The sequence below is a fragment of the Chanodichthys erythropterus genome, chromosome 21, assembly GCF_024489055.1.
Source record: "Chanodichthys erythropterus isolate Z2021 chromosome 21, ASM2448905v1, whole genome shotgun sequence".
In the NCBI taxonomy this organism is placed as follows: Eukaryota; Metazoa; Chordata; class Actinopteri; order Cypriniformes; family Xenocyprididae; genus Chanodichthys; species Chanodichthys erythropterus.
Genome location: NC_090241.1, coordinates 35,557,103 through 35,585,058, shown reverse-complemented (window position 1 = coordinate 35,585,058; position 27,956 = coordinate 35,557,103). Strand labels below are relative to the sequence as shown.

At 35.5% G+C, this 27,956-nt stretch overlaps 1 protein-coding gene across 1 annotated transcript in view; it reads left to right on the top strand.

Moving 5' to 3' along the window:
* LOC137010751 (cadherin-22-like) overlaps positions 1-27,956 on the top strand; it is a 120,274-nt gene that overhangs the window by 4,753 nt on the left and 87,565 nt on the right. The window contains exon 2 of the mRNA XM_067373035.1: positions 11,170-11,464. Within this exon, the coding sequence (XP_067229136.1) occupies positions 11,170-11,464 (295 nt within the window). The remainder of the gene's footprint in view (positions 1-11,169; positions 11,465-27,956) is intronic.

Genomic DNA, 27,956 nt, shown 5'->3' with positions numbered 1-27,956 from the left:
TTTTTTTTTTTCAGGATTCCTTGATGAATAGAAAGTTCAAAAGAACAGCATTTATCTGAAATTCAAAGCTTCTGTAGCATTATACACTACCGTTCAAAAGTTTGGGGTCAGTAAGAATTTTTATTTTTATTTTTTTTGAAAAGAAATTAAAGAAATTAATACTTTTATTCAGCAAGGATGCATTAAATCAATCAAAAGTGGCAGTAAAGACATTTATAATGTTACAAAAGATTAGATTTCAGATAAACACTGTTCTTTTGAACTTTCTATTCATCAAATAATCCTGAAAAAAAATATTGTACACAAATATTTTGTACAATTGTACACATTAAATGTTTCTTGAGCAGCAGATCAGCATATTAGAATGATTTCTGAAGGATCATGTGACACTGAAGACTGGAGTAACGATGCTGAAAATTCAGCTTTGATCACAGGAAAAAATTACTTTGTCTAATATATTTAAATAGTACACAGTTATTTTAAATTGTAATAATATTTCACAATATTACTGTTGTAACTGTATTTTTAATTAAATAAATGTAGCCTTGGTGAGCAGACGAAACTTCTTTTAAAAACATTAAAAATCTCCGTGGTTCCAAACTTTTGGACTGTACTATATATATATATATATATATATATATATATATATATATATATATATATATATATAGTACAGTCCAAAAGTACTATATATATATAAAAATATATATATAAAAAAATATATAAAAAAGTGTATATATATATATATATATATATATATATATATATATATATATATATATATATATATATATATATATATATATATATATATACACTTTTTTTTTTTTTTAATGACCAATGGTTTCTCTAGATAAGACACTTATTCCTTGTCTGGGATCATGTAGAGCTCTTTGAAGCTGCAATAAAACTGACATTTGGACCTTCAACCCGTTGAACCCCAGTGAAGTCCACTATATGGAGAAAAATCCTGGAATGTTTTCCTCAAAAACCTTCATTTCTTTTCAACTGAAGAAAGAAAGACATGAACATCTTGGATGACATGGGGGTGACTGAATTATCAGGAAAGTTTAATTCTGAAGTGAACTAATCCTTTAAGCGTCTCTGTCTGACAGGCCCAAACTCCTGTATCACAATGTTCATGCAAAATCTCTTTATCAGTGAAACGTAATAGTTTAAATGTCAGGGATGTTCGCAGAATGTGCATGTTGATTGTAGACTGAAGCTTTATGAATCCATTATTAATGTTTTGATCTTTTGCTTGAGAATGAGTGTGGTGTAGCTAATGAATTTCAACAATACAAAGGGCCTGTGTTTGCTGATGAGGTTTGTGCTGTCTTGACCCAATGTGCAGATGTCTAGGCTGAAGTCTCCGTTGAGAGTGTCACATGGTTTTGTTTTGCGTTTCAAGCTGAAATGAAAATTGTCAAATTATCCAGCACTTAAACAAATACATTCATCAAAAGCTGCATTGGAAGTTCTCAGTGATTGGTATAAAAATGCGGCATTGATAACATAGTCACTTCTTTCCACAAATAAAATGTGTAGAGCTCATTGCAACCCAGGATGCATTAAAAACATATTTCAGCGCAATAATAGTCCTAGTTTGACTTTCTGACCCATGTGCCTCATTTATTCACACTTCTGGCGTGTCGCTTTTGTCACAATCCGTGTGCACTGCAGTAGTTTTTCTTGCCTCGGCGCTCATCAGAGGTGAGATATTTGGAGTGTCGGCTAGCCTCCTTCACTGCAACTAGCAGCTAACAGGTTTTCTTTGTTAGTGTTCTGACCCGAGAGGTGGCAGGTCGCCATAGCCTGGAGCTCAACTGCTCCGTCAGCCACTTCATGGAAGTGACACCACTAAAATACCAATTCAGTCTCTTAGCTGTTTGTCCATGGTAGTCTTTTAGATGGATGTTTTTTTTTTCAGTCTTTTCCCGGTCTAAATTCTTTACCCAGTTCAAATTGCCAGTGTCTTATTGGTGGTTATTGGTGGCGCAAAGCAAAGCCAGGCGCGTCATAAGTGTTTTTTGCTAGTTTCAGCCCGACGCAGTTATCATTTTCACGTCCAGCGCCCTATAGGCGGCTGCACAACATGCGTACACTCTGCTTGTTACACACAGCAGCACACAAACCTGCCAGATATTAAAAATAAAAGTATTACAGTGTAAAAGATTATTATTGTGTACATAAAGATAAAAATACTTACTTGTCATAATGGATAATCATTGCATGTTTCAGAATTACCTATTTGGAGTAATGATGAATGAAATTGGCTAATTAGTTGACCAATCATGGCAATGCACACATGTATTTAAACTGACTTGTCAGATTGAATGTGTCTATATTTTGCCATGTAAATAGCGAATTTTAAAGGGAATGGGAGATGAGACTCTGGTTGGTTTCTTGCACGTTATACCCAAAACACAACCATGACTCATTAAGAGACTAGGTACAACCCTTGTGGACCATGCGCCTGGTGCGCTCAGACTGTCCTCAAAAAAAAAAAAAAACAACAACAACAACAAAAATATATATATATTTTGCAATATATTGCAATTCTCTGCCAATTGAGCTACGCGAAACCCGAAATATGACGCAGATAAAAGGGAACAATGCATTAAAATGAAAGTGTCCCGTTGTCGATAGGGGTGCAACTTCAGTAAACGCTTGGGTCGTATTTCAGGGAAGTGACAAACAACCTATATAGCAGTGGCAAGCGGTGACTTTTTTAACCGGGTATGCTGTGTGGTGCGTCATGTAAATAAATGTGGCCAATGCAGTTATGTTGAATGGGTTTATAGCTAATATGCGAGACGCTCACGTTCTCTCTAGACATTGTTAGTTAACTCATTTGCTTGCTCATGACAAATAGCAACACAGCAAAAAGTATTTCTAATATGTTGGAACTTTTATTGAGAGTAGTCCATATTTACCTGTTGAGACGTAACTTCACAAGCACCTGTGACGTTTGAGTCGACGGAGGCGCAACATGCGAAAGGTGTTTGCAAAATATGCTGTATTTTTGTAATCCGCTAGGTGCCGCTAGTGTCACAGAAATGACATACTTCTATCAGTTTAGGACGGATCTAAATCAGACACGACAAATAAAAAACACCATGGCGTCAATTTTAATGTATGCCAGAAGTACCTTTTAAATTAATAATTAAAAAAAAAAGTATAACAATTAGTATTAGCAGCCAATTATAAATACAAAAATAAATAAAATGTAATTATAATAAATATAAGTAGGCTATAATAAATAAAAATATTAGTAGGCTATTCTTTAAAAAAAGTTGAAATTATGCAAACACAAAAATGATATCGATTAACATCCTTAAACTATTTATACGTTTTCATAAAGAAAATGAAATACTATGAAAATAGTTTTAGTTATGATTGTTTTCCCCCATTTGGCTAGTCTAGTTAGTTTTGTATCAAATACATGTGATTTTCGGTTATCGAGATCTGGCAGCAGCTATTTTTTCCTCTTGGGCGAGTGGTCCGCTCATAGCTTATCCTGCCCATGTAAACTAGCATAGACCAGCAAACCAATGAGAACGCGCGACAGTGATGACGTTCCATAACAAAAGCGCGACGGCGCAAAAGCTGCTGCAGATCAGCTTACCCGGAAGTCTCTGTAACTGGCAGATTTAGGGAAAATTACCGTCGTTTGGCAAATAAATTAATTACGGACAGTTACATATGCATTACCAATCATGTAGGCTTTATGGTACACATCAAACAAGGGATTTAATAGTAATTTATCATGTTAATATTAGTTGCCGAGTCCACGAATGGCTTGGGTATGCAGAGCATTCGCAGCTTATATGAACCGCACGCCACTACTATATAGGCGTATCGGTTGGAGAACATGTTGGGCGCGCTGACCATTTTTTCCATCATTAAACTAGCAAAAATGGATTTGGACATGCCCTAAGTGCACCTGTGGCATGCAGACCATTAGCTTAGATCATTAAAATAGGGTCGTTAAAAGGGTTGGTTCACCCAAAAATGAAATCTCTATCATTAATTACTCACTCTTGTGTCATTCCACACCTGTAAGACCTTCTTTTTTTTTACAAAATCCGAGAGGTTTCTGTCCCTCCATAGAGATCCAACACAACTACTACTTTCAAGGTCCAGAAAGGTAGTTTAGGTAGTTTGACTCCAGTGGTTTAACCTCAATTTTATAAAGTGACGTGAATGCTTTGTTTGCGCATAAAACTTAATTTACCACTTTATTTACAAAATAATGTTATCCAAAGCATGTTCATGCAACATTGTCAGCACTCACATGAACATGCATTGCAGATCAGTATTTTCATAAAAATAAATTGTGGTAAATTATGTTTTTTTTTGTGCAAACAAAGCACTGGACCACTGGAGTCACATGGAGTACTTTAATGATGTCTTTCTGGATCTTGAAAGTGTTAGTTGCTTTGGACAGAAACTTCTCAGATTTCAGAAATGTCTTAATTTGTGTTCTGAAGATGAACAAAGGTCTTATAGATGTGGAACGACATGAGTGTGAGTAATTAATGACAGAAGTTTCATTTTTGGGTGAACTAACCCTTTAAGCCTACTGTATCATATTTAATACACAAGTTTCTAAGGCCTCTGAAAGATCGACATGATCAAAACTGCTGCAAAACCTGTTGCACACAATCTACTACAGTCCTTCTCTTGATAGTTTTGACTTTTTTTAATATAATTGTACAAACGTCCACCTTCAGCTCGTGCTTCACATGTCTTTTTGCTGTCAAATCTTTACTGATTTTAAAAAAGTAAATGCAATTATATTGTTAGTAATATTTTAAGATGAAGATTTACTGGTCTGAATCAACTTAGGTTTATTTAACCATCCAAACATAATTATTTTGGATAAATCATGTTTAAATGTTAGTCTCAAATATGATCACCAGGCTTTTTAGGAAGGATCTCTCAATCATCATCATCATATGTTTTAAAACTACAGAGCTTTGATCATAAAAACGAAGCATTTAAATATAATTTAAGCAAGACATTATTGGAAGATGTAGAGCGACGACTGATATTAAAATGCAATTTATGTACAGTAAGTACTCTTGTAAAGATCATTGAATTACAATACAAGCTTACAAGCTCAGAATTTAATACTTTTTGTCTCTATATAATATCATTTGCACCAAATTGCATATTTTCTGCTCAGTTTGTGCCTTTGAATAAAATTGAGCTGATTTTCCTCCTCAAGTTATTCTATCATACTATATGAGCCATAAAAACTGGATGTATCAAATATAATACTCAAAAAAATACACTTTATGTCAGACTTTGCAGCGTTAATATGCATGTGTTAATTTTTATGTTTTCTAGAGCAACATTAGTTCAACAACATTCTAATCACAAACTCTTTTGGAATCAATATGAGTCAGTGTAGAATCTCAAGTCGACTTAGTGCTAACTGTGAGTTGTTCTCTATGTAGTGCACTTATCTGAGTAAGAAAGTGTAGACAGTCGACAGCAAAGAAGCTCAACAGTGTTTTTATCCTAAGCTATCTAAAAAGTTCCTTAGATGTTCATCCCACTTGGCGGAGTAAATGAAGTCAGATTAATCAAATATTGTGAATTGCCATGGATAAAAGAGTTGATAGAGACCAGAAAGGATAAGACCTCTGCATGACCTTTGATTTGACATCTCTTGCCCCGGTCGCACCATTAACGGCGGTGTGATGTGAACGTACAGTACTTTGTCGCCCCGGGGCAAGGAGACAGTCAGTCTGAGAACCGCTTCACGTCTGCCATCAGCCAATAACGTCGTTTGTCAGGTAAAAGATGCATTTCACTCTTGCTGTGGCATGTTTATTCTGCTTTCTCATTTCATTAGGCAAAGCAGCAGAGTCAGAGAAAATCCCAGACACTCAGCAGTTCTGTCTTTTAAATGCTTATTATTTTTCTGTTCATAATTGGGGGAACAGATGTGATGTTGATCATATGATCTCCATATGCGCTAATGTGCACAAAAGACTCCAGGAGCGTCGTTGTGTTTCTGTTCTTTGATCAAACACTCCCTGTGAACAGACAGGGAGAAATATTTTTTTTATCCTCCAGCTCTCGAGATATTGCCCAGCTTTCTTTGTCTTCCTGTTAGAGAGGTTTTTTTTATTACTGCTGAAATATTGATATGCCAAAAAAGAGGATCGTTTCAATGAGGGAGGATTTGAAATGAGGAAAGAGGGTCGAAAAGAATGCAATATTGTAGGCCCGCTTGCGTTATTCCCATGTTTTACGACAAATACCTAATGAAAATCCCCACGGGGGTGATAGAAGCTGCTATTTAATTAAGACTTTATAAAATATTTAACAGGCCGATGATGGAGAGGGTGATTTCGCTCTGTCCACTGCTGTTTAGAGGATTTTGCCAGGCTACAGAGGCACATTATAATGGGAAACAGGCAGAGACTGAAGCTAAAGAAAACCCGAAATGATCCGGTCGACGGAGCATTACTACACTGCAGCAGAGCTGCTACTTCTGCATCTCAATAGATCGCCGCAAACTTTTAGCATCAATCTCCATACTGAAAAATACAGCGTAATCTACTACATGCCTTATGTCATCTGATTTATATATTATACTTTTTAGCAGGTAATTAAGCCTTTTAGTATAATTGAACAAACGTCCTCCTTCAGCTTCACGTGTCTTTTTGCTGCAAATATTTACTGATTTTTATCAAGTAAACATAAGAATAACTTTTATGTTGTTAGCCATATTTCAAGATACGGCAGAGGATTAGGGCCAAGCAATAATAAAAAAATAAAACCATCTCGAGATTAAAGTTGTCAAATTTTGAGAAAAAAACTCTTTAAATTTCGAGAAAAAAGTTGAAATAAAATGTTGAGAATAAACTCGTTAAATTACGAGAAAAAAGTCAAGATAAAATGTTGAGAATAAACTCATTAAATTATGAGAAAAAACTCGTTAAATTTCAAGAAAAAAGTCTAGATAAAATGTTGAGAATAAAGTCATTAAATTACGAGTTTATTGTCAACATTTTATCTTGACTTTTTTCTCAAAATTTAATGACATTTTTCTCATAATTTAACGACTTTTTTCTCGTAATTTAACGACATTTTTCTCATAATTTAACAAATTTGTTCTTGAAATTTAACGACTTTTTTCTTGAAATTTAATGACTTTTTTCTCATAATTTAACGACTTTTTTCTCGCAGTTTAATGAGTTTATTCTCAACATTTTATCTTGACTTTTTTCTCGAAATTTAACGACATTTTTCTCATAATTTAACGAATTTGTTCTTGAAATTTAACGACTTTTTTCTTGAAATTTAATGACTTTTTTCTCGCAGTTTAATGAGTTTATTCTCAACATTTTATCTTGACTTTTTTCTTGAAATTTAACGACATTTTTCTCATAATTTAACGAATTTGTTCTTGTAATTTAACAACTTTTTTCTCGTAATTTGTTGAGTTTATTCTCAACATTTTATTTGGACTTTTTTCTCGAAATTTAACAAGTTTTTTTCTCGACTTATACTAGCTGTATAATACTAACTTTAATCTCGAGATGGTTTTCATTTTTTATTATTGCTTGGCCCTAATCCTCTTCCGTACAAGATGAACACTTACTAGACTGAAGCAAAAATCACAAGTATCAAATATGATCATCGGGCTTTTGAGGAAGGTTTATTTGTTCTTCTCTCAATCTTCATTGTATTACTTTGAATTATGCAATAATTCATCTTACTTAATATGTCATCTTACTATGACATATTACTGGCAGATATTGATATTTATATGCATTTTATGTAAGTAGTTTGCTATACTATTATAAAGACCTCACTGATTTACATTACAAACATCAGAGTTTCATCTTACTTTTTGGCTGTATGTATACCATCGGTCACCGTGATTTTGCCAAGTAAGACATATTTTATTGATCCGGGAACAACATTCCTGTTTGAAAATTTAGTCTTAACCCTATTCCTACCCCTAAACCTAATCCTACCCATAACTTATCCCTAAAATCAGAGGGGAAAGATAGGTGAATAACACTGATGTAGAAGCACCTAACCCTGGCTGCAAGCCTAAACTTGACATAAACGTTAAACTTGTCCCTCAAATCTGATTGGTTGATTGGAATTTTGTTCCAGATGTTGATCCAGGAATCTCGTACTTGGTGAAATCACATTCACCGAATATCATCATCTGCACTAATGAGACATGAGACCAGCCTGAGATTTTTGCTGGGTTGATCTGGATTAGCAGGTCTGACCAGTTGGCAAGTGCACAAAACCTCTATGTAGAAGAAATGCAGAAGTGATTTCTTGTTTCTCTGTTTTGTTTGTTGAACCCCATAATGGCTTCAAACTGCACTTCCAGGCCGGAGTTTAGAAATACGTCTCCCTTTAAATATAATGAGCCTCCGGCTGGCTGTATCTCTAAAAAGTGCCTCCTCCCCAAAGCAGCGATTCTTCAACTGACTGCCATCATTACTGATCCATAGATGAATGGAAAAGATTGTTTGAGTCCCCAGAAAGTCATTGCTTGGATAAAATACGTTTAAGCAACTCCAAACAAACTTAGATGGCATTAGACCGTAAACTGAACCACAAAATTAGCCAGTTAAAGTGGTGTTCACAAGCCATTTCACTTCTGTAATGTGCTGTATTTTAGTGTGAAATAAGATGTTTAATAGGGAAAAAATGCAAGGACAGACTTTTTGCATCACAAGTTTGCTTATCTTGTTGTCTTTTCAGACAAGTTCAACATTTACCTTAACAAACTTTGCTTTTCTATTTAAAAATTACAGTATATAATTATATTATTTAATTATATTTTGCTACATATAAAGGTATTTTAAAGATATTGAAGTGTCAAAAGGTCATTCTGTTTAACCATCCAAAGGCCAATACAGCCATTTCATTTGTGATTAAAATATCTGAAAATGTAATAAATGTATATATTTTTTATTCTGGTATGATTTTATAACATCATATATCAACATAGTGCAAAATGGTATTAAAATTATATGTAGAAGTCGTTGCTTTGTTATGAGAAAGAATGTCCGGAAAATGAATTTCATTGATGTCATTCGGAGTAACCAATATAAAGGGACCATTTTGGATCAAGTCATGTGGTCAATATCATGTGACAGGATGTGACATCATTCAGACACCTGCAAAGGACCACATGGTCATGAAGTAAAGTAACTAACTCTCTCTTAACTATTTGAAATATTCATATTTTCACTTGATCATACGCATGTCCCCAAACATCAGGTCATTCGGTACAACCGCTATAAAACATGGAAAATGTTGTAATATTTAAAAAAAAAAAAATAAAAAATTTTACTAAATATTAAATGTTTGATTGTCCTTATGTTAGCTAGCTAGATATCAGCCTGTTAGCATTGTTTGAAAATACTGTCATTCAGTAAAACTGAAATTTTGGTTAAACCCAATGACTTTTTTGGAAATTTTGTCCATCTTGTATAAAATAACAAAAGCAGTGTTAATTAATTATAAAAACCACATAATCATATTGTTAACACTTAATTAAACTTAAAAATGTTCACCCATTTTTGGGTGAACTATCCCTTTAAGAACATTATTCATCAATGACCCATATATAATTAGAAATGAATGTCATTCTCATTGGGTTCTGAATGCTGCACAACCCTGATGCACTCTGATGAATCACCAGGAACACACTGTAAGACATGCAGGAACATGCATTAAGTAAATAAGGGTATTTGTTTTGTTTTTTTGTTTGTTTTTTTAATTTTTAAGATTTTTTTTTAGGACTATCTGTCCCCAGATTATTTTGTAGATGATGAAATGCATTTGGTCAGACCTTGTAGTCAATATCTGGTATGTCTCCCGTACTTCGGTTGCCATAGTAATGACTCAATGCGATGCCAAGAGGCTTCTACAGCAACAAGAGGAGCTGTAAGTGTGGAAAGAGATGATGGAAAACTGGGAATTTTGCCTTTTAACATGGCAACTCGCCATATTGCTGAACTCATGAGGCAGATCAGACAACGTTAGTGATGATAAATAACTGTATTTTACACATGGATATGCTGTGTTCTCAAACCATTCAGTCATTCACTTAGCATTTTAAAGGTGCCCTAGAACCCTTTTTCACAAGATGTAATATAAGTCTAAGGTGTCCCCAGAATGTATGTGAAGTTTCAGCTCAAAGTACCGCATAATTTTTTTTTATTATTCAATTTTTTAACTGTCTATTTTAGGGCATAATTAAAAATGCGCCATTTCAGCATGTGTCCCCTTTAAATGCTCGCACTCCCCGCCCCCAAACTCACATCTCTATAATACATTGATTAAACAAAGTTCACACAGCTAGTATAAACCTCAAAATGGATCGGATTATGTAAGTATAGTATTTATTTGGATGTTTACATTTGATTCTGAATGCTCCTTGGCTAAAGCTAACATTACACACTGTTGGAGAGATTTATAAAGAATGAAGTTGTGTTTATGAATTATACAGACTGCAAGTGTTTAAAAATGAAAATAGCGACGGCTCTTGTCTCCGTGAAGAAACAATGGTAACTTTAACCACATTTAACAGTACATTAGCAACATGCTAACGAAACATTTAGAAAGACAATTCACAAATATCACTAAAAATAGTGTTCTTGCTTGCTTACCTAGTCTGATGATTCGGTTGTGCACAGATCCATATGTTAATACTGGCTGCCCTTGTGTAATGCCTTGAACATGGGCTGGCATATGCAAATATTGGGGTCATACATATTAATGATCCCGACTGTTACGTCACAGTCGGTGTTATGTTGAGATTCACCTGTTCTTGGGAGGTCTTTTACACAAATCAAATTTACATAAGGAGGAGGAAACAATGGTGTTTGAGACTCACTGTATGTCATTTCCGTGTACAGAACATAAATTATTTAACTATGCCGAGGTAAATTCAATTTTCAATTCTGGGGCACCTTTAAATTTTATTTCAATCTACATGGAAATGTGTTTTATACAGAATTCCTGTCTGCACAGCACAGTTGAGACGTTCAGAATTCCTGAATTTTGAATTGAATTTGCCAATTGAAATGCCATTTCAGCATAGCAGATAGTTACCTTGAACAACACCACTCCAAACTCAGTGTGTGTCCTCTGTGCTTTAATCGACAGATCCATTCAGACTCTGATGAAGGGGACGGATCTATTAAGTACACTATCTCTGGAGAGGGAGCAGGGACTATATTCATCATAGACGAGGTCACCGGTGACATTCACGCCACAGAGAGATTAGACCGTGAGGAGAAGACCTTCTACACCTTGAGAGCTCAAGCACGAGACCGTCTGACTGACGCGCCGCTTGAACCCGAGTCAGAGTTTGTCATCAAAGTCCAGGACATCAACGACAGCGAGCCCAAGTTTCTAGAAGGTCCCTACATCGGGAGTGTGGCAGAACTCTCTCCTATTGGTAAGATGCATTTCACACTGTATTTATATACTGAACTGATGCCTACTGGTATTTGTATATTTTAAATACTGGTTGTGTACACTGTTGGTCAAACATAATGGTTTTTAAATGTCTCTTCAGCTCACAGAGGCTGAATTTATTTGATAAAAATACAGTAAAAAGTGTGAAATATTATTAGAGTTGAAAATAGCTGTTTTCTATGTGAATACATAGTCAAGTGTAATTTATTCCTGTGATCAAAGCTGAATTTTCAGGATCATTACTCCAGTCTTCAGTGTCACATGATCCTTCAGAAATCATTCTAATATGTTGATTTGCTGCTCAAGAAACATTTATGATTATTATCAATGCTGAAAACAGTTGTGCTGCTTCATATTTTTGTGGAAACTGTGATATATTTTATTTTTCAGGATTCTTTGATGAATAGAAGGTTCAAAAGAACAGCATTTATTTAAAATGGAAATCTTGTGTAACATTATTAAAGTCTTTACTGTCACTTTAGATCAATTTAATGCATGCTTATTGAATGAAGGTATATGTATTTATAAACATCTTGCTTACCCCAAACTTTTGAACTGAAGTGCATCATAGTTTCCAAAAAAATTATTAAGCTGCACAACTGTTGACGATAATAATTAAATGTTTCTTCTTTTAGAAACATTTAATTCTTTTAAACTTTTTACCACTAGTAAATATTTGTATATTGTGTGTTCGATCAGATCAGTGTTAGTTTTGTATCATTGATATATTCTTATAGTTTTTGGTGATATTTTGAATTATATTTTAATTCCTAAGTTAAAGTTTTATTAATTTTGTTATGTGTTTCTGTCATGTTTTTACATATTTCTGTATAGTTTTTATGTTTTAGTTTTTAGTTAGTTTAGTTTTTTTAGTAAAATGTAAAATTTACTTACATTTTTAATTTTTAATTTTTAGTAAAATTTACTTTAAATGAAAATGAGAAATGATTCCTTGTTAACTATAGCTGAAATTATTATTATTATTTTTTTTAAATATATTTTATTCAGATCATTTCATAGTTCAGATCACAATTTATAATGCAGTTTTGTAATGTTTTGCATCTTCAGTGTTGTTGCTCGAGGCCCAATAGAGAGCAGTTTTCTCTTTCAGCTCAATTACTGTCACAGCGGAGCAACAATTTGAACAGACTCTTGCTGTGTGATTTAGTTGACATGATCATTAATGATAGTCAATTCTTGCTTTTGCAATGTGGGTATCCTAGCTTACTGTACCAAAAAGTACCATGGTAGTACCAATGGAAGAACCATATAAATGTAAATGTACAGTACAGGTCAAAGTAGCATGGTATTGCCAGAATCCGCCGTACATGATCTGGCACAGTATGTTGTGTTTTTCCAGTGTGTTGGTGTGTTTTTTGTCAGCTGCACCTCAACCAAAACCCTTGTGTGTGTGTTTACGGATATAAAAGATTTTTAAATGCAGGTTACAATAATGTAATCACTGCAGCGCTGCACGGCTGTGAACTTCCTGATTGAAATTAATTCCTGCTTCCTCAGCACATCGGTGGCTGCGACTCGCTGCTTATTGACAAAGAAGAGAGAGAGAGAGAGAGAGAGAGAGAGAGAGAGAAATATGAGAGAGTCCTTCATTCCCTGTAGGGTTCTCCACCTTTCAGTCAAATTATACATTAAAGAAGTGTGGACTTCATGTTTTATACATTGAACAGCAGCGAGTGTAATGAAATAACAGCTCTGCTTAGTCAAGCATTTCCTGTTTGTTTTCTGCTTATGTTTGTGGTCCTGTACAGAACTGCCACTAATGGGCTTATTGTTAGAGCCTCCGGAATAAAGGCAGTGTTACTCGGACAAACTAGACAGCCCATTTTCATTGAGGTGCATGAAAAAAAATTGTTCATAATAAGTTAAAAAGAGTTTATTTATTGCACTTACAAATATGCTCACATATTTCAAAGCTATATGCCAAACAATATAAAATAGATAAATACAGAGTTACCTTGCTTGTTAGTAAAATAAGGGTTATTGTCATTTAATTTATTTTATATATGAGTTATAAAAATTAATATGTACTCTGTGCATGCATGTGTGTATGAGTGTGTGTGTGCACCAGTGAAAACTTTATTAAGATAATTATTAAGATAATTAAGATTTATGATGTTTTTGAAAGAAGCCTCTTCTGCTCACCAAGGCTGAATTTATATGTTCAATAATACAGTAAAAAGAGTAATATTGTGAAAAAAGTATATAAGTATATATACAGTATATAAAATGACTCATTCATAATAAAAAATATTAAATTATAATTTTATATATATATATATATATATATATATATATATATATATATATATATATATATATATATATATATATATATATATATATATATATATATATATACCTACACACACACACACACACACACACACATTTATAGATACTGTAGTAATAATAATAATGTATATAACAATCTCATTAATAAAATATTGTAAATAATATACATAGTATATAAAAAGTAAATACATAAATAAATTGATTATATATATATATATATATATATATATATATATATATATATATATATATATATATATATATATATATATATTTATATATATATATAAATAAATAATATCACGATGATAATAATAATAATAACACACACACACACACACACACACACACACACACATATATATATATATATATATATATATATATATATATATATATATATATATATATATAATGCATATATAATATCACAATGATAATAATAATAATAATGTATATAAAAATATCTCATCCATGATAAACAAATAAATACAATACAGTAATGTTATACATACTGTACTCTATCCAAAATTTGCCCACAAAACTAATTTCAAAATTGTTAATCAGACAAGCAAGTGTGTGCAAACTTTGAATTAGTTGACTGCATGTTCATTAACAGCATGTATTGTATTGTGTGATTGTTAGGCCTGGCTCATGGTTCATAATAAACTCCACTGCTCCCCTTGATCTGACATGAAGGGCTTCGGTAATTTTCCAGCCACAAAGCTTTAAGTGACCAGCTAACGGGTGGTCATAAGTAATGGGGCTAATTGTCACGCAGCAGACAGAGCTAATTTAACGTAGATGTGTGAACAACTGATCTAATAAGCTCGAGTGTGATCACTGTGCTGTCTTACCACTCAGAGAGAATTCTTACGGCAGAGAGAATTCAGCAATAATCATAAAAAAAGTAATCACGGACAAGCCCCGGGCATATTCATTCTCACTTACCGCCTTTGTCATTTTCTGCCTCTCTTTCTTCCTCTCTTTCTCTCTCCAGTGGCTTCACTGATATGCATGGCCTTTAGCGTGCTGTCGAAGCCAAGTCGCATTTGTTTGCATATTATTCACACACTATAGATGCTTCGTGTTGGCTAACCCAGTGATGAGCCGGTAGAGAGGGACAAAACGCTCTCTCTCTCTCTCTGCCTGCTAATCACATTAGCCTCGAATCACTAGAGGTTGTTGATCTTTTGTCTGTGTTTGTTTGTTTTTCCAAAAACAAATTCTACAATGGTTTATTTTGCACTCATGTTTGCTTAAAGGATGCTTTTTCTCTGCTTAAAAGGATCATATTGCTTAAATGTTATTCATTCATGATTTCTACTAATAAAACATCACTACTGATATTACACATACTTAAGATGTGTCATCATGTACAGACCAGAATATCACAGAGACTTATACAAAACAATATAGTGTTATATGTATTAAAGGGGTCATGAATTGAGAAATCAACTTTTCCTTGAGCTTTTAAGAGGTCATACTATAAGAATATGCTGTACGTTTCAAAAGTTTCTTGATAGTCCAATAAAAGCTTTTATTGACACCAGGCCCGGTGAACGAGTTGTCCTGCAATGTGCCTATAGGTGAAACTCCGCCTCCGCAGAAGAAATCAACACCTACTTCATCGTTGCAACATTAGCCCCGCCCACTGGTGTGTTAGTGAGATGATGAGGAGAGAAGAGCGATACAGGACTAAAAATAACATTACCTTTCAAAGGATCCTAATGCAAGAAATATGTGGAGTCTTTGGTAAATCAATCGCATTTTGATGCAGGCTTTGCAAACAGACTTTCATGATATGGATTCAACAGTAATGCAACAACATTAATTCTAATGCCGAATCTGATATGTAATGATTCATGTACAGTCACATGTTCTTTGTCTGTGTGTCAGTAAATCAAACCAGTGACTAAACGCTCAACGTCATGTTGTTTCTCTTAGTAGGATGAAAAGATCTGTTATTTAAAAGGTGATTAAATTATATATAGAAAGCGATCAAAGAACGCTCCCTTTGCAATCACTGGAGCTGTCAATCAAACAGCACAAGTTTATCAGTGAAACTCCCATTTTATTCAACAGATCTCTTAGTTATAATGTGTTTGCACCATTAGTTATTATGAAAGCATTCGTTAGTATGCAGAAATTGACAAGATCGCTGCTTTCATGCGCTCAACAACATGTCTGTGATCGGCTACAATGTTCATCACTGCAACCTTTCTCGCCACGATCTAAATATAATGCCATAGATCTAAATGTAACACTATAATCAACATTTTTAACGTTAATCTTCAGAGCTGTAATAGTAAAAACGTGCTAAACGTTTTCGAGAGAGTAATACTTAACTATTTCAAATGGAAAGATGTCATCCAATCACAGCAGTGGGTGTTTTCACTGAAGTCTCACAGTAGACACGCCCCTTAAAACAGAGCGTTCAGATCAGAGGGCTGAAATCAGGGTAGGAAAAATGCCTTTTATTTCTGGATTATGACCATTTTTGATGTAAAAAGCGTACTAACATTATAAGTGCACCATTATAAAACAATAAAACAAGTTCATGACCTCTTTAGAAATTATAATAATCATAAATGTTTCTTGAGCAGCAAATCATCATATTAGAATGATTTCTGAAGGATCATGTGACACTGAAGACTGGAGTAATGATGCTGAAAATTCAGCTTTAATCACGGGAATAAATTCAATTTTACAATATATTCACATAGAAGACAGATATTTTAAATTGTAATAAAATTTATTGAATATATTAAAAATCACCCTTGGTGAGCAGAATAGACTTTTTTCAAAAATATTCAAAAACATCTTTAAATTCTATCCCAAACTCAACAAGACAATATTTAGTTTTTTAAGCAGCTCACGATGTCTGTCTTTTTGCAAAGTCTGACTCTTGTTTGTTTTGAGTAAAGCTAACTGTGAATAATTAAACCAAATGCATCTCTTCCCTTTCTCGAGCCAAAGTAACGCTTTAAATATTTAAGCTTCAGCAATGCTTTGCCCACAGTTTCAAAACTCCTCAGATGCATGCAAAAATAATATGATGCTTGTACGGTTTGTGCAACAGATGTCTTACTATAGTTTTAGAGGGAATGTTCAAAACCCCTTTGAATGATTCACCAATATGGTTTCTGCCAGTGTCAGATAATAGACACACAAAGCTGGCGGCACCATCATATTCAAAAGAGATTTGCATTTCCAGAGGGAAATAACAGCAGTCGCAAGGCAGCAGAAGAACAGTGTCAAAGTTTTGGGGAACTTTTAGGCTTTAGTTCTGCATCAGTGCTGCTTTGTAATTATCCCGAATGACATGAAAATCCTTACCTGTGATTGAAGGAACATGTGTGCGACATATAGTCTTGTTGTACCGTGACAGGCTGCCCAATCTCTGGGTAAAATGCCTCCATGTGACAAAAGTGCTGCGTGATGGATGGTTGTGGTGGAAAGATTTGATTGATGCGCTGGACCACTGTTGGAAAGGTTATGTCACTGGGTTTGAACTGCAGCATTTTGACGTCCGAGCTGATTTGATCTGCGTTGACTGACACTGCTCATCATCTCTAGAGGAGCCACAGCATCGAATGCACAAAAACACATGGAGGTATTCTAAAATGCATTACGAAGGGGATAGTTTTTGCATAATTTTGCAATGCATCATGAGAGGAGTAGTTGATTTCAAATTAAAGTCATGGTTTGTGATCCATCTGAGAGCTGGTTTGATTTTGGATGAAGGTTTTGAATTCTTTAATGATGAATCCCTATGGAGAAAATGAATGGGAAATTAGTTCCAGAACCAAGGCCGCTGTAAATGTGGACGCTCAACTTTTTATTAAAGTGCTAGAGACTAGGAAAAAAAAAAGGATAGCTTATGTAAAGGACTCGCTGATGGATATCAGAAGAAGATATGCCAGATATTAGGTATTTCGTGGCTGCAAGCGCTTTATGCACATTGTCACATTCAGAGAAGGAGATATGGGGCGTTCTGGTCTATTTTAAACAGATTGATTTTAAATATTCAAAATGAAAATGATTCTGCTTTTACTCAGTGTTAAATTGAATAAAATGGGATTAATATCTAATCCCCCTCTGCTCATGTTTAGTGTGCTAAGATTTTGAGATTTGCTGCGGTCGGATGATTTCAGCACTGCCTCAGTCCATCTGCAGTCTGGTGGCTTTTGATGTCATAAACTTCTGCTTTTTGATGTAGGGAAAGTTCAGTCAAAAATTAATATTCTGTCAGCATTTACTCACCCTCGAGTTGTTCCAAACCTGTACGAGTTTCTTTCTTTTGTTGGACACAAAAGAAGATATGAAGAGTTTGGTTCCAAAACGGAAAAAAACTCAATTTTGATTATTTTGAGTAAAAAGGTGTTTTTTTTACCAAGAAAGTGGCAAGATGAAAACCCCTATTTTCTGTTTCAAACTTTCACATAGCATCTTTTGGATATAAAAACATTAAAAATTCAAACCTACATTTTGATTTTAAAAAGTTTATTATATTTTTTTTCCCCAAAATGCAATAAATCCATGACACTTTTTTTTTTTTTTTCAAAATGCAATTAATCCATCAATATAAAAGTTATTTTTTCAAATTGAAAATACACAACAAAGTAAGTTGATTCACATATATGACAGAGTCTAAACTGTGCCAATATTTATCTTATATTCAGGCATTTTACCAAAAACACATTCAGCTGTCATCTTGTTAAAGGAACACTCCACTTTTTTTGAAAATAGGCTCATTGTCCAACTCCCCTAGAGTTAAACAGTTGAGTTTTACCGTTTTCGAATCCATTCAGCCGATCTCCGGTTCTGGCGGTACCACTTTTAGCATAGCTTAGCATAGTTCATTGAATCTGATTAGACCGTTAGCATCGCGCTTAAAAATGACCAAAGATTTTTGATATTTTTCCTATTTAAAACTGGACTCTTCTGTAGTTAAATCATGTTTTAAGACCGACGGAAAATAAAAAGTTGCGATTTTCTGGGCTGATATGGCTAGGAACTATACTCTCATTGCGCCTGCTGCAGCCATGATACGGCAGCAAAGTTCCTTGATTATTACACCTGAATGAGAGTATAGTTCCTAGCCATATCAGCCTAGAAAATCACAACTTTTCATTTTCTGTCGGTCTTGGTACACGATTTAACTACAGAAGAGTCAAGTTTTAAATAGGAAAAATATCAAAACTCTTTGGTCATTTTTAAGCGCGATGCTAACGGTCTAATCAGATTCAATGAACTATGCTAAGCTATGCTAAAAGTGGTACTGCCAGAACCGGAGATCGGCTGAATGGAACTCTAGGGGAGTTGGGAAATGAGCCTATTTTCAAAAAAAAGTGGAGTGTTCCTTTAATGTTATAAATTATTTGTCATTACCGATTAAAGAGTATCTGGCGCCACCGCGCGGTTAAATAAACACATTTTCCGAGTACACTGGTATTAAAAATGGCTTTTAAAAAAGCCTTTAAAGTTTACAGTGTGCGGAATGGTGTGCTGTGATTGGTTGAGAGCGGATATATCACATTCTGCAGAAAAAGGAGACTTGAAAAAGGAGTTTTGGGAAGAAAGGGAGAAAAGATGACAGAATAACACGACGGATATTGTAGTTTGTGCAAATTTAATAAATTACTTTTCAATACCGACCAGATACAATACTGATTTTGGCGGAAACTCAATTTTTTGAAAATGGCGTTTATTGCATTTTGGAATCAAACTATTCATATTTTGAAGAATGTTGGTAACCAAACAGCTGACGGTAGCCATTGACTTGTCTAAAAAATGTCTATATGGAAGTCAATAGCTACTGTCAACTGTCTGATGACAGAATTCATTTTTTATTTTTTTTCGGGAGAACTATCCCTTTAAAGGGGTGGTTACATGCGATTTGACTTTTTTAACTTTAGTTAGTGTGTAATGTTGCTGCTTGAGCATAAATAGTATCTGCAAAGTTAAAGCTCTGAACGTTTAATGCAAACTGAGATATTGTCTTTTAAAGTTATGGCAGTTTATTGCCTACAAAAACGGACGGTTTGGACTACAACGAGCTTCGTCCCGGGTTGGTGACATCATAAACCCTTGCTATTAACATAAACACTGCCCCCGGGAACACGCAACAAAGTGGGCGAGGCCATGTGGTGCAGTATAATGGAAGCGGAAGAGTTGTTTACACCGAACGTGAGCTGTGCGACGCGACGCGTCAAAAGATATAGAACCCATTATAATCTGTGATATTTTCTACACTGGATGCGGCGCTGAAGACAGCTTCCAGAATCTACATGAGTTCAATGCTGGATTTTCACAAAAGCTATTACTTAAACATGAAGCAGTTCCTACTTTAAAAACAGAACCTGCTGTTTATTGGCTTCAAACTGTAAGTACATTTTATTGTTTATGTATTTTAAATGTAATGTTATAGTTCTGTTGCTATTTTTAATGCATCAAGGCATATACAAAGAGCAACTCGTTTTTGCTTGCCAGTTAGCTAAGTTCTAGTGCAACAAACACCAACAAACGTCTGTTAGACAACAGTTAATAAATTAAACGTTACCTTTACAAAAATGCGACTACTCAGTCATGTATTCTGCTACAGTAAAGCTTTAATCAGGATAAAACTGTATATTGAAAGCTAACAAACAGCAGTGACAGCATATCTAAACACAAATACTAAATAAAATACCATTCATAAACGTCCTTTAAAAGCCATGATTGCAGAGGTTCTGCTTTACCCTCTTCATCTTGGTCTGATTCGGTTCAATTTGATACAGCAATATAGACGCCATTATTTACATTTCCAGCTTATCGCGTAATTAAGAATGGTAAGGGGCGTGGCGTTTCCGGATGCTTCAGCGAATCACGATACACTGGGCCAGCTACCAACCTGCCAAACAATCTGAGCTCATTGCATATTTCGGAGGGAGTGGCTTCATAGAAGCAGGAAGTCAAACGAGCCGTTCATATGAGAGTGGAAACAGAGGTGTAGTATACTGTAAACGTAAAATATATGAAAAATAGAGCGGTTTCAAAAAAACGAAGCATTAAGACATGTTAAACTGTGCCCCCAAAACACAATCAAGCCTAGACAAAAACACTGAACCACCCCTTTAAAGGACTTCTGTCATTCATTCATTTACATAATATTTAGCAGAATGTTCAGGGGTGAATATCTTAAAGGGGACCTATTATGCCCCTTCTTAATGTAAGATGGTGTCTCCAGAATGTGTCTGTGAAGTTTCAGCTCAAAATACCCCACAGATCATTTATTATAGCTTGTCAAATTTGCCCCTATTTGGGTGTGAGCCAAAAAAACATTGTTGCTTATAAAAAAACAAAATGGTGGTGCATGGGTGGAAGCATGCAGATTAAGGGGCGGTAATATTGTAATAAGATCCCCTTCATACGTCACTAGGGGAGTGTTACTGTTTTGGGTTACTGGGTTGTCCTTTTTCATATATTCTGGGATGGTAGATGCACCGGGGACTCGATTATAGCATTTAAACATGGAAAAAGTCTGATTTTCATGATACGTCCCCTTAACCCATTAGTTAATTATTTTACATATGCCATATTTTTTGTACTTTAATTTTAAAAAGTTGTATCTTGCACTCACTCTTACGGCAGCATTTGCTGAATAAAATGCTCTGAATGCAAGTCTGGAGCATGACAGCAATAATGATAGTTGCAAGAATATGCATATAAAACATCCTGGATGGGGACTGTTTAAGTACGTCTTTGTCAAAGTGGATGAAAAATATCCCATGTAAATCCTTACGGGACTTCCTTGAGGATCACAGTTGCGGGCCATTGACTTTTATGGCACAACATTACCCACCTCCTTCTATTTTTTCAGCCTTTAGTCAAATTTAGGCTCGTGTTCTTTATTTTTAGTTGGGCGAATGAAAGTGTTGAGATGTTGAGAGGAATAACTTTTCATGTGAAAACACTTTGGCTTTTATGGGAGCACTAAACGATTCATAATGCGGAGTGATTTGGGGGCGTTGGGTGCGAACGACTCTGACAGGGTTAAATAGAGGAGAAAGTGAGCGTGCCGGGCCGACTGCTTTAGCGCCGCAGCACAAATCTCCTTTACGACCGCAGCTCTTAAATAGCTGTCAGTCTCTCGTCTTGCATGAGCTAACCTCTTCTGGCCATCTGCTCCGTACGGCAGCCGTCTTCTTCACCCGGGTGCCGCGGCTGGCAGCTTCAAACAGACTTTGTTGACACCGTTAAGTGGGTCATTCCTGTTATGCAGTGCCTTTTGAACTCTGTAGCATTAATGAATTTGTGTGTGTTGTAATTTAAGGAAGCATTTCTATAAAAACTCCCTGGTCATGCACGGAAACTTCAACTTTACTAATTATAACTTTGTTAATTACTCACACGATGACAAGCGCTTAAGATAGGCATTGCTCAGTAAGGGATCGAGAGTTAGGTCACATGAGGATGTCAAGTTGAATTTAATAGTTTATTAATGAAGTATTATACTGATTTTTATCATTTTATCAAACAGGATGAAAGGTTTTAGAAAGACACAAAGCAACTAATCAATCAAATCCATTGATTCTTTCTAATGTTTGTGCTGTTGACTTCTCACAGGAATTATGTCACTTCCTGGAGGATGATGATTGCATCAATTAACTGGCTAAAAGGATTTTACAAAAGTAATTAAAAACAGATTTATATATATATATATATATATATATATATATATATATATATATATATATATATATATATATATATATATATATATATATATATATATATATATATATATATATATATATATATATATATATATATATATATATATATATATATTTTTTTTTTTTTTTTTTTTTTTAATTTATGTAAAATCACTGCAGTGCACAGCCTTGCATGACTTATTGCTTATTTTCTTTATTGAAATAGTCATGGAAAACATGACAATCATTTTTAATAAAAACCAAATTATTAATACATACTGATTAAATAATCTATTGACAATTGGGTGATTCATGTGCTTAACTGAAAATGCACTCATGAAAATAATGGAAATTAGGAAATTAAGACTATTAAGATTGTTTTGCGTCATGCAATATATTTTACTTTTGGAGCACAATATTACCCAGACTTTATTGACAAAAAATAATGGAATAATTTTAATTGCAAACTAAATAACATGGGTTTAATATTTTATCCAACATATTAATATATATATATGACTGGTACATGTACATAGCATCCCTGTACATTTATGCATAAATCTTTCCGGCAGCGAGGGACGAGGAGGCAGTAGCCCTAAAAATGCATTCTTCCATAAGGCCGGGTGCATTAAATTTAATTTTACTTTAGAGGTTCATGTCCTTTCATATCTTTGCGTATGCATTTTTCATTGGCTATTTACAGTGCTTTTGGTATGGCAGAGCACTCATGCTTTTAATCTAAACAGCTTCCTTTGGCTCTTCTATGAACAGCTCTTCATCTCAAACCTTCGGGGTTGTAGATTTTCTACCAGATGACATCTGATCACAGATCACCTAGCGCGTTAATCTCACACCAACCCTGAGATAAGTCTCTCGACCAGAGGCGTCCAGTCTGGGTGTCATATGGAGAGCTTCCACATCAGCTTATTGTTTGATCTATATTTTATGATTGTGCCAATCTAGGCTTGTGTGTGTGGAGACACTACCAGAGGAAAACAAACCGGCCCGGCCTGCCCTACACAAGCCCTGCTTAATCCACATACACACACCCCGTGTCGCTCTGCAAATATTGGCAAGAGGTGCAGGGTGCTGGGGGTGAAGGGGCACGTCTGCTGAACTCTGGTGCTGTATGTGTGATTACCTCCTAGGGCTGCGCGCTTTTCTTCCCATAGAAACACTCATCTGGTCAAGGAGTGAATCATGCTGGGAAATGTCTGGGTCAGATTTCACTGCAATGCTTCATGTAAAGTCACTGCAATGCACAGATTCTCGTGGCTTATTGCTTCATCTTCCGTATTTTAATACAGTCGCAACAAACATCCGGCCCAGTCTCAGTGTTTTGTTTGTTGTTTTTAATTAAAACCAGCATACTAATTAAATCAGCTACTGACAATTGACTGATTAAGTTGCTTAAATGTCATGAAAATGTCACAAAAGCAAAGCTTCTTTTTAATATAAATATATATATATATATATATATATATATATATATATATATATATATATATATATATATATATATATATATATATATATATATATATATATATATATATATATATATATATATATATATATATATATATTTTGCATTTTGCAACATATAACATCACATTTTTATTTACATTTTAAAGCAAAATAAATAATTTCTCGACAGCTTTCACTCATATTTTATGTTTCATTTTTTTTTTATTTTACTGTATATGTAGATATTGCATTTTTGGCAGTAGAGAGCTGTAAATATTCATGACTATATAACTGTTTTAGTTCAGCATATAATAACTATATTTTGGACACAGACACACCACAGGAATTAGTTAAACACTAATTGTTAATAAAACTTAATAACATTTCTTTATGAATACAGCTATATCAGATATAGTTGTATTCATAAAGAAATGCTTAAAAGAATATTGCTTATCATTGCCAGATGATCTCTTGTGTCAAGTTATTTTTCTTCTGAGCAAAGAAAGAGCAACCTTTGAGTCTTCATCTGTGATGTTATCGCATCTGTAAACTCATCGCAAAGCATAATCTGTTGCTAAAACTCTACAGCTTTTTGCATGTATTTTTAATTTTTTTTCTCTCACATTTGTTTGGCTATTTTAGAAGAACAGTATAAAAAGAAACCAAAATAAATAATAAATAAACGTTGCACATATTGAATTCCCAGCCCACTCTTGCAGGATGCTGCAGCTATAGTGTGTGTGTGTGTGTGTGTGTGTCAGATACGGGTTATAACTGTGAAGAGCTGGATCAAGGCCTGCAAACATGCACTTCCCCCCCCTCCCATCTACTTCTAGAGCAATATTTGCACTTGGTAGAATACACAGAGAACTCAAACACACTACTATTACACTCCAGATCAGCCTTTTTCTTATCTCAGAGTCAGGTCTGAACCCTTTAATGTTTTGGAAATAAACCCTTACAAAAAAGTGCAGTACCATGGTATTGGATGGCAATGCTATTCTTTATACAATGTCATAGAATAACTAGTTCCCTTTCAGTCGGTCACGTTCGACGTACGTCAGTAGTGACCCACAAATTGGGATATCGCTAGAGAGCCCCTATCAGCTTCCAGAGAAATAAAACAAGCCAATGAACGTTGGCGTGCGATATTTGCATAATGTGCACATCCGGGGGATATAAATAGGAAGCAGATGCAACCGCACTCTGTCTTTCGCTTCGGAGCCATACTGTTGGTGTCCTGCAGCTACTGAGAAGACTCAAGCCTCTGAAGAAGATTCAGTGTTTGTACACTGCAGCGAGGTCGCGAGCCGGGCAGTAACTTCTGCTGTTGAAAGCGTTCCGCTGTAATTCCCCCTTTGTGTGGGTGTGCGATTTGGGCCGGTTTCCGTGTGTTTACACACTCGTGACACTCCCTGTGTGTCTCGACACAGAAAGAGCTGAGATTTCCCCTTCTAAAAGAGACTTCACAGATGAACCCTGTATCTTTCTAAGATGTCATTTTGTCTGTGCGCTACTGGATGTGGTCGTTCCCAATCGCTGCATCACATGTTTGGGTGTTCAGCACACTGAAGCAGTGTTTGTAGATGGTTTATGTTCTCATTGTGGGAACATGACTAACGCTGTGCTGAGATCGTGACTCTCGTTCCTTGGTTCTCCCCTCCCCTATGCCCCGTGCGGCCGTTTTTTCTGGCTCCGGCCAGAATGACGGTTTACCGGCGTGTAGGCAGGGTGATTTGAGGATTACGGTAAGGGCTTCCCCGCCGAGCGCTGCTCAGCAGGCCCTGACCGCCTCGTCAGCACCGCAGCCTGTGGTGTTCCCACCGTGCCGTGCCGGGCCCTCGTCAGAGCGTCCAGTACTGTCCTTTGGTGCACCTGCGGAGGATCAGATGTCGATTACGGCATCGGAAGGTGAGCAAGAGTCTTCGGGAGAGGATGACTTGGCCGCGTTGCCGCCCCACGGGGCTGCAGCCTTTGCCGAGTCAGATCCTGAGTTGACGGCTGTGCTTTCCTGGGCGGCCAAGAAGGTCGGGCTCGCTTGGAATCCTCCTCCGTGTCCCGGCCTTTCTCGGCTCGACGATTGGTACCTCGGGACGCATCACGCTGGTCCTCAGCGTCCCGCCCCGTTTTAGTTGGGATCCCAATTCATCGGTCACTACTGACGTACGTCGAACGTGACCGACTGAAAGGGGACGTCTCGGTTACGTATGTAACCCTCGTACGTCCCGTCGCCACAGTTTCTGTACCCTCACTGTACCCTCGGACACCAGTATGTCTCCTCAGCGGAAAACAGAGTGCAGTTGCATCTGCTTCCTATTTATATCCCCCGGATGTGGGCGGTGCGCATTATGCAAATATCGCACGCCAATGTTCATTGGCTTGTTTTAGTTCTCTCGAAGCTGATAGGGGCTCTCTAGTGATATCCCAATTCGTCGGTCACTACTGACGTACGTCTCCGTTCCCTCCTTCAGGGAACGAGGGTTACATACGTAACCGAGACGTTTTGGTTCCCTAAAGAACCTTTGGTGACACTTCACTTAAAGCATCTATGTAAAATGCATTATAAAGGTATTCATAATGTACATTATAATGCATTACATCTTTTCATAAGTAATTGTAACCAAAGTTAAAATGCATTACAATACAGTAGTCAACATTTGAAGTGGATTAAAAAAAGTTAATCAAAGTTGTCCTAAGAAGAAGGTTTTAGGACAATTTTGATGAAAGGTTTTGATCCACTTTAAATGTTGACTACTATGTTTATGGAAGCTTGTTTCCGCCACTGAAAAAAAAAGAAAAAAGATAATTGCAACTTTTCATCTTTTCTTGCAATTGTGAGTTTCTGTCTTGAAAATCTGACTTTTTAACACTTACTTGTGACTTTGTCACACAATTCTGACTTTATTTCTCACAATTGCGAGTTTGTATCACACAATTGCGCTAAAGTCATGATTGTGAGATTAAAAAGTCATTATTTTTTATTTATTTATTTATGATATTTTATAACCGCCCCCGTTTCCTTCCATCAAAAACATGTGACAAATCCCATCAGTGAGAGGGCGGGGCTTTTCTCCACTGACTTTCTACGAAAGCGTATATGATTTATGATTCAAAACATTTCTAAAGATGAGGCTTAAGCTAGTCCCAGACTAAAATGCATGTTTGAGCTGTTTTAACTTAAAGCAATCTACACTGATATATCTTAAAATATGTCACTGTCATTGTTTTGTCTCAACATGCACACCGGTAATGTTTTTTTGTTTTGTTTTGTTTTGTTTTTGTTGTTTTGTTTTTTTTTCTAAGGAACATTTATAAAAGCTACTTAAATGCCCTAATTGAACTAAGGTCTATTCCTGGCTTAATCAGAATGCACCAAATCAGTCTATGATATTAGTATCAAACATATATGGCTGAATTAAACCAATATTTCCACTTGGCATTATGTCGCTTTTACTACAGTTGAGCGAGTTGAGCAGGTAATCCGAGCTGGTGTGATTGAGTGGAGGCGGAGACTAATTTGCATATCCATCTATCCTCATATACTAAATGAACCAAGGGTGTGGAGTTACATTCAATCTATTCTAAGGCATGAAGAAATTATTTTCACAGGGGAAAAAAAAACAAAATGTTTAAATATGTTACTGTGATGATCAAAGATTTAAGGGACTATAAGGGGATTTACTAAAGGTTCTTCATGGGACCATAAATGCCATTAAAGAACCTTTTTATTTTTAGAGTTCATATTAAACACCATATCATACACACTTTTGTTAATGCATCAAGGTTGACTGGTTTTTTCTTTTTTTCTCCAACTGATGGTGGTAAACAGTTTCCAGTTCATGTTAAGCCTAATTGTGTATGTCTCAAACTTCTCAAGTGTGTTTTTCTTTTATGCATTCCCAGGAGCCACTGCAGGATGCATAAACCAAGATCTAATGACCTCTTAGTGAATCTGAGGCTGTGCATTAATAAGAGACTATGCTAGTGCCTCCT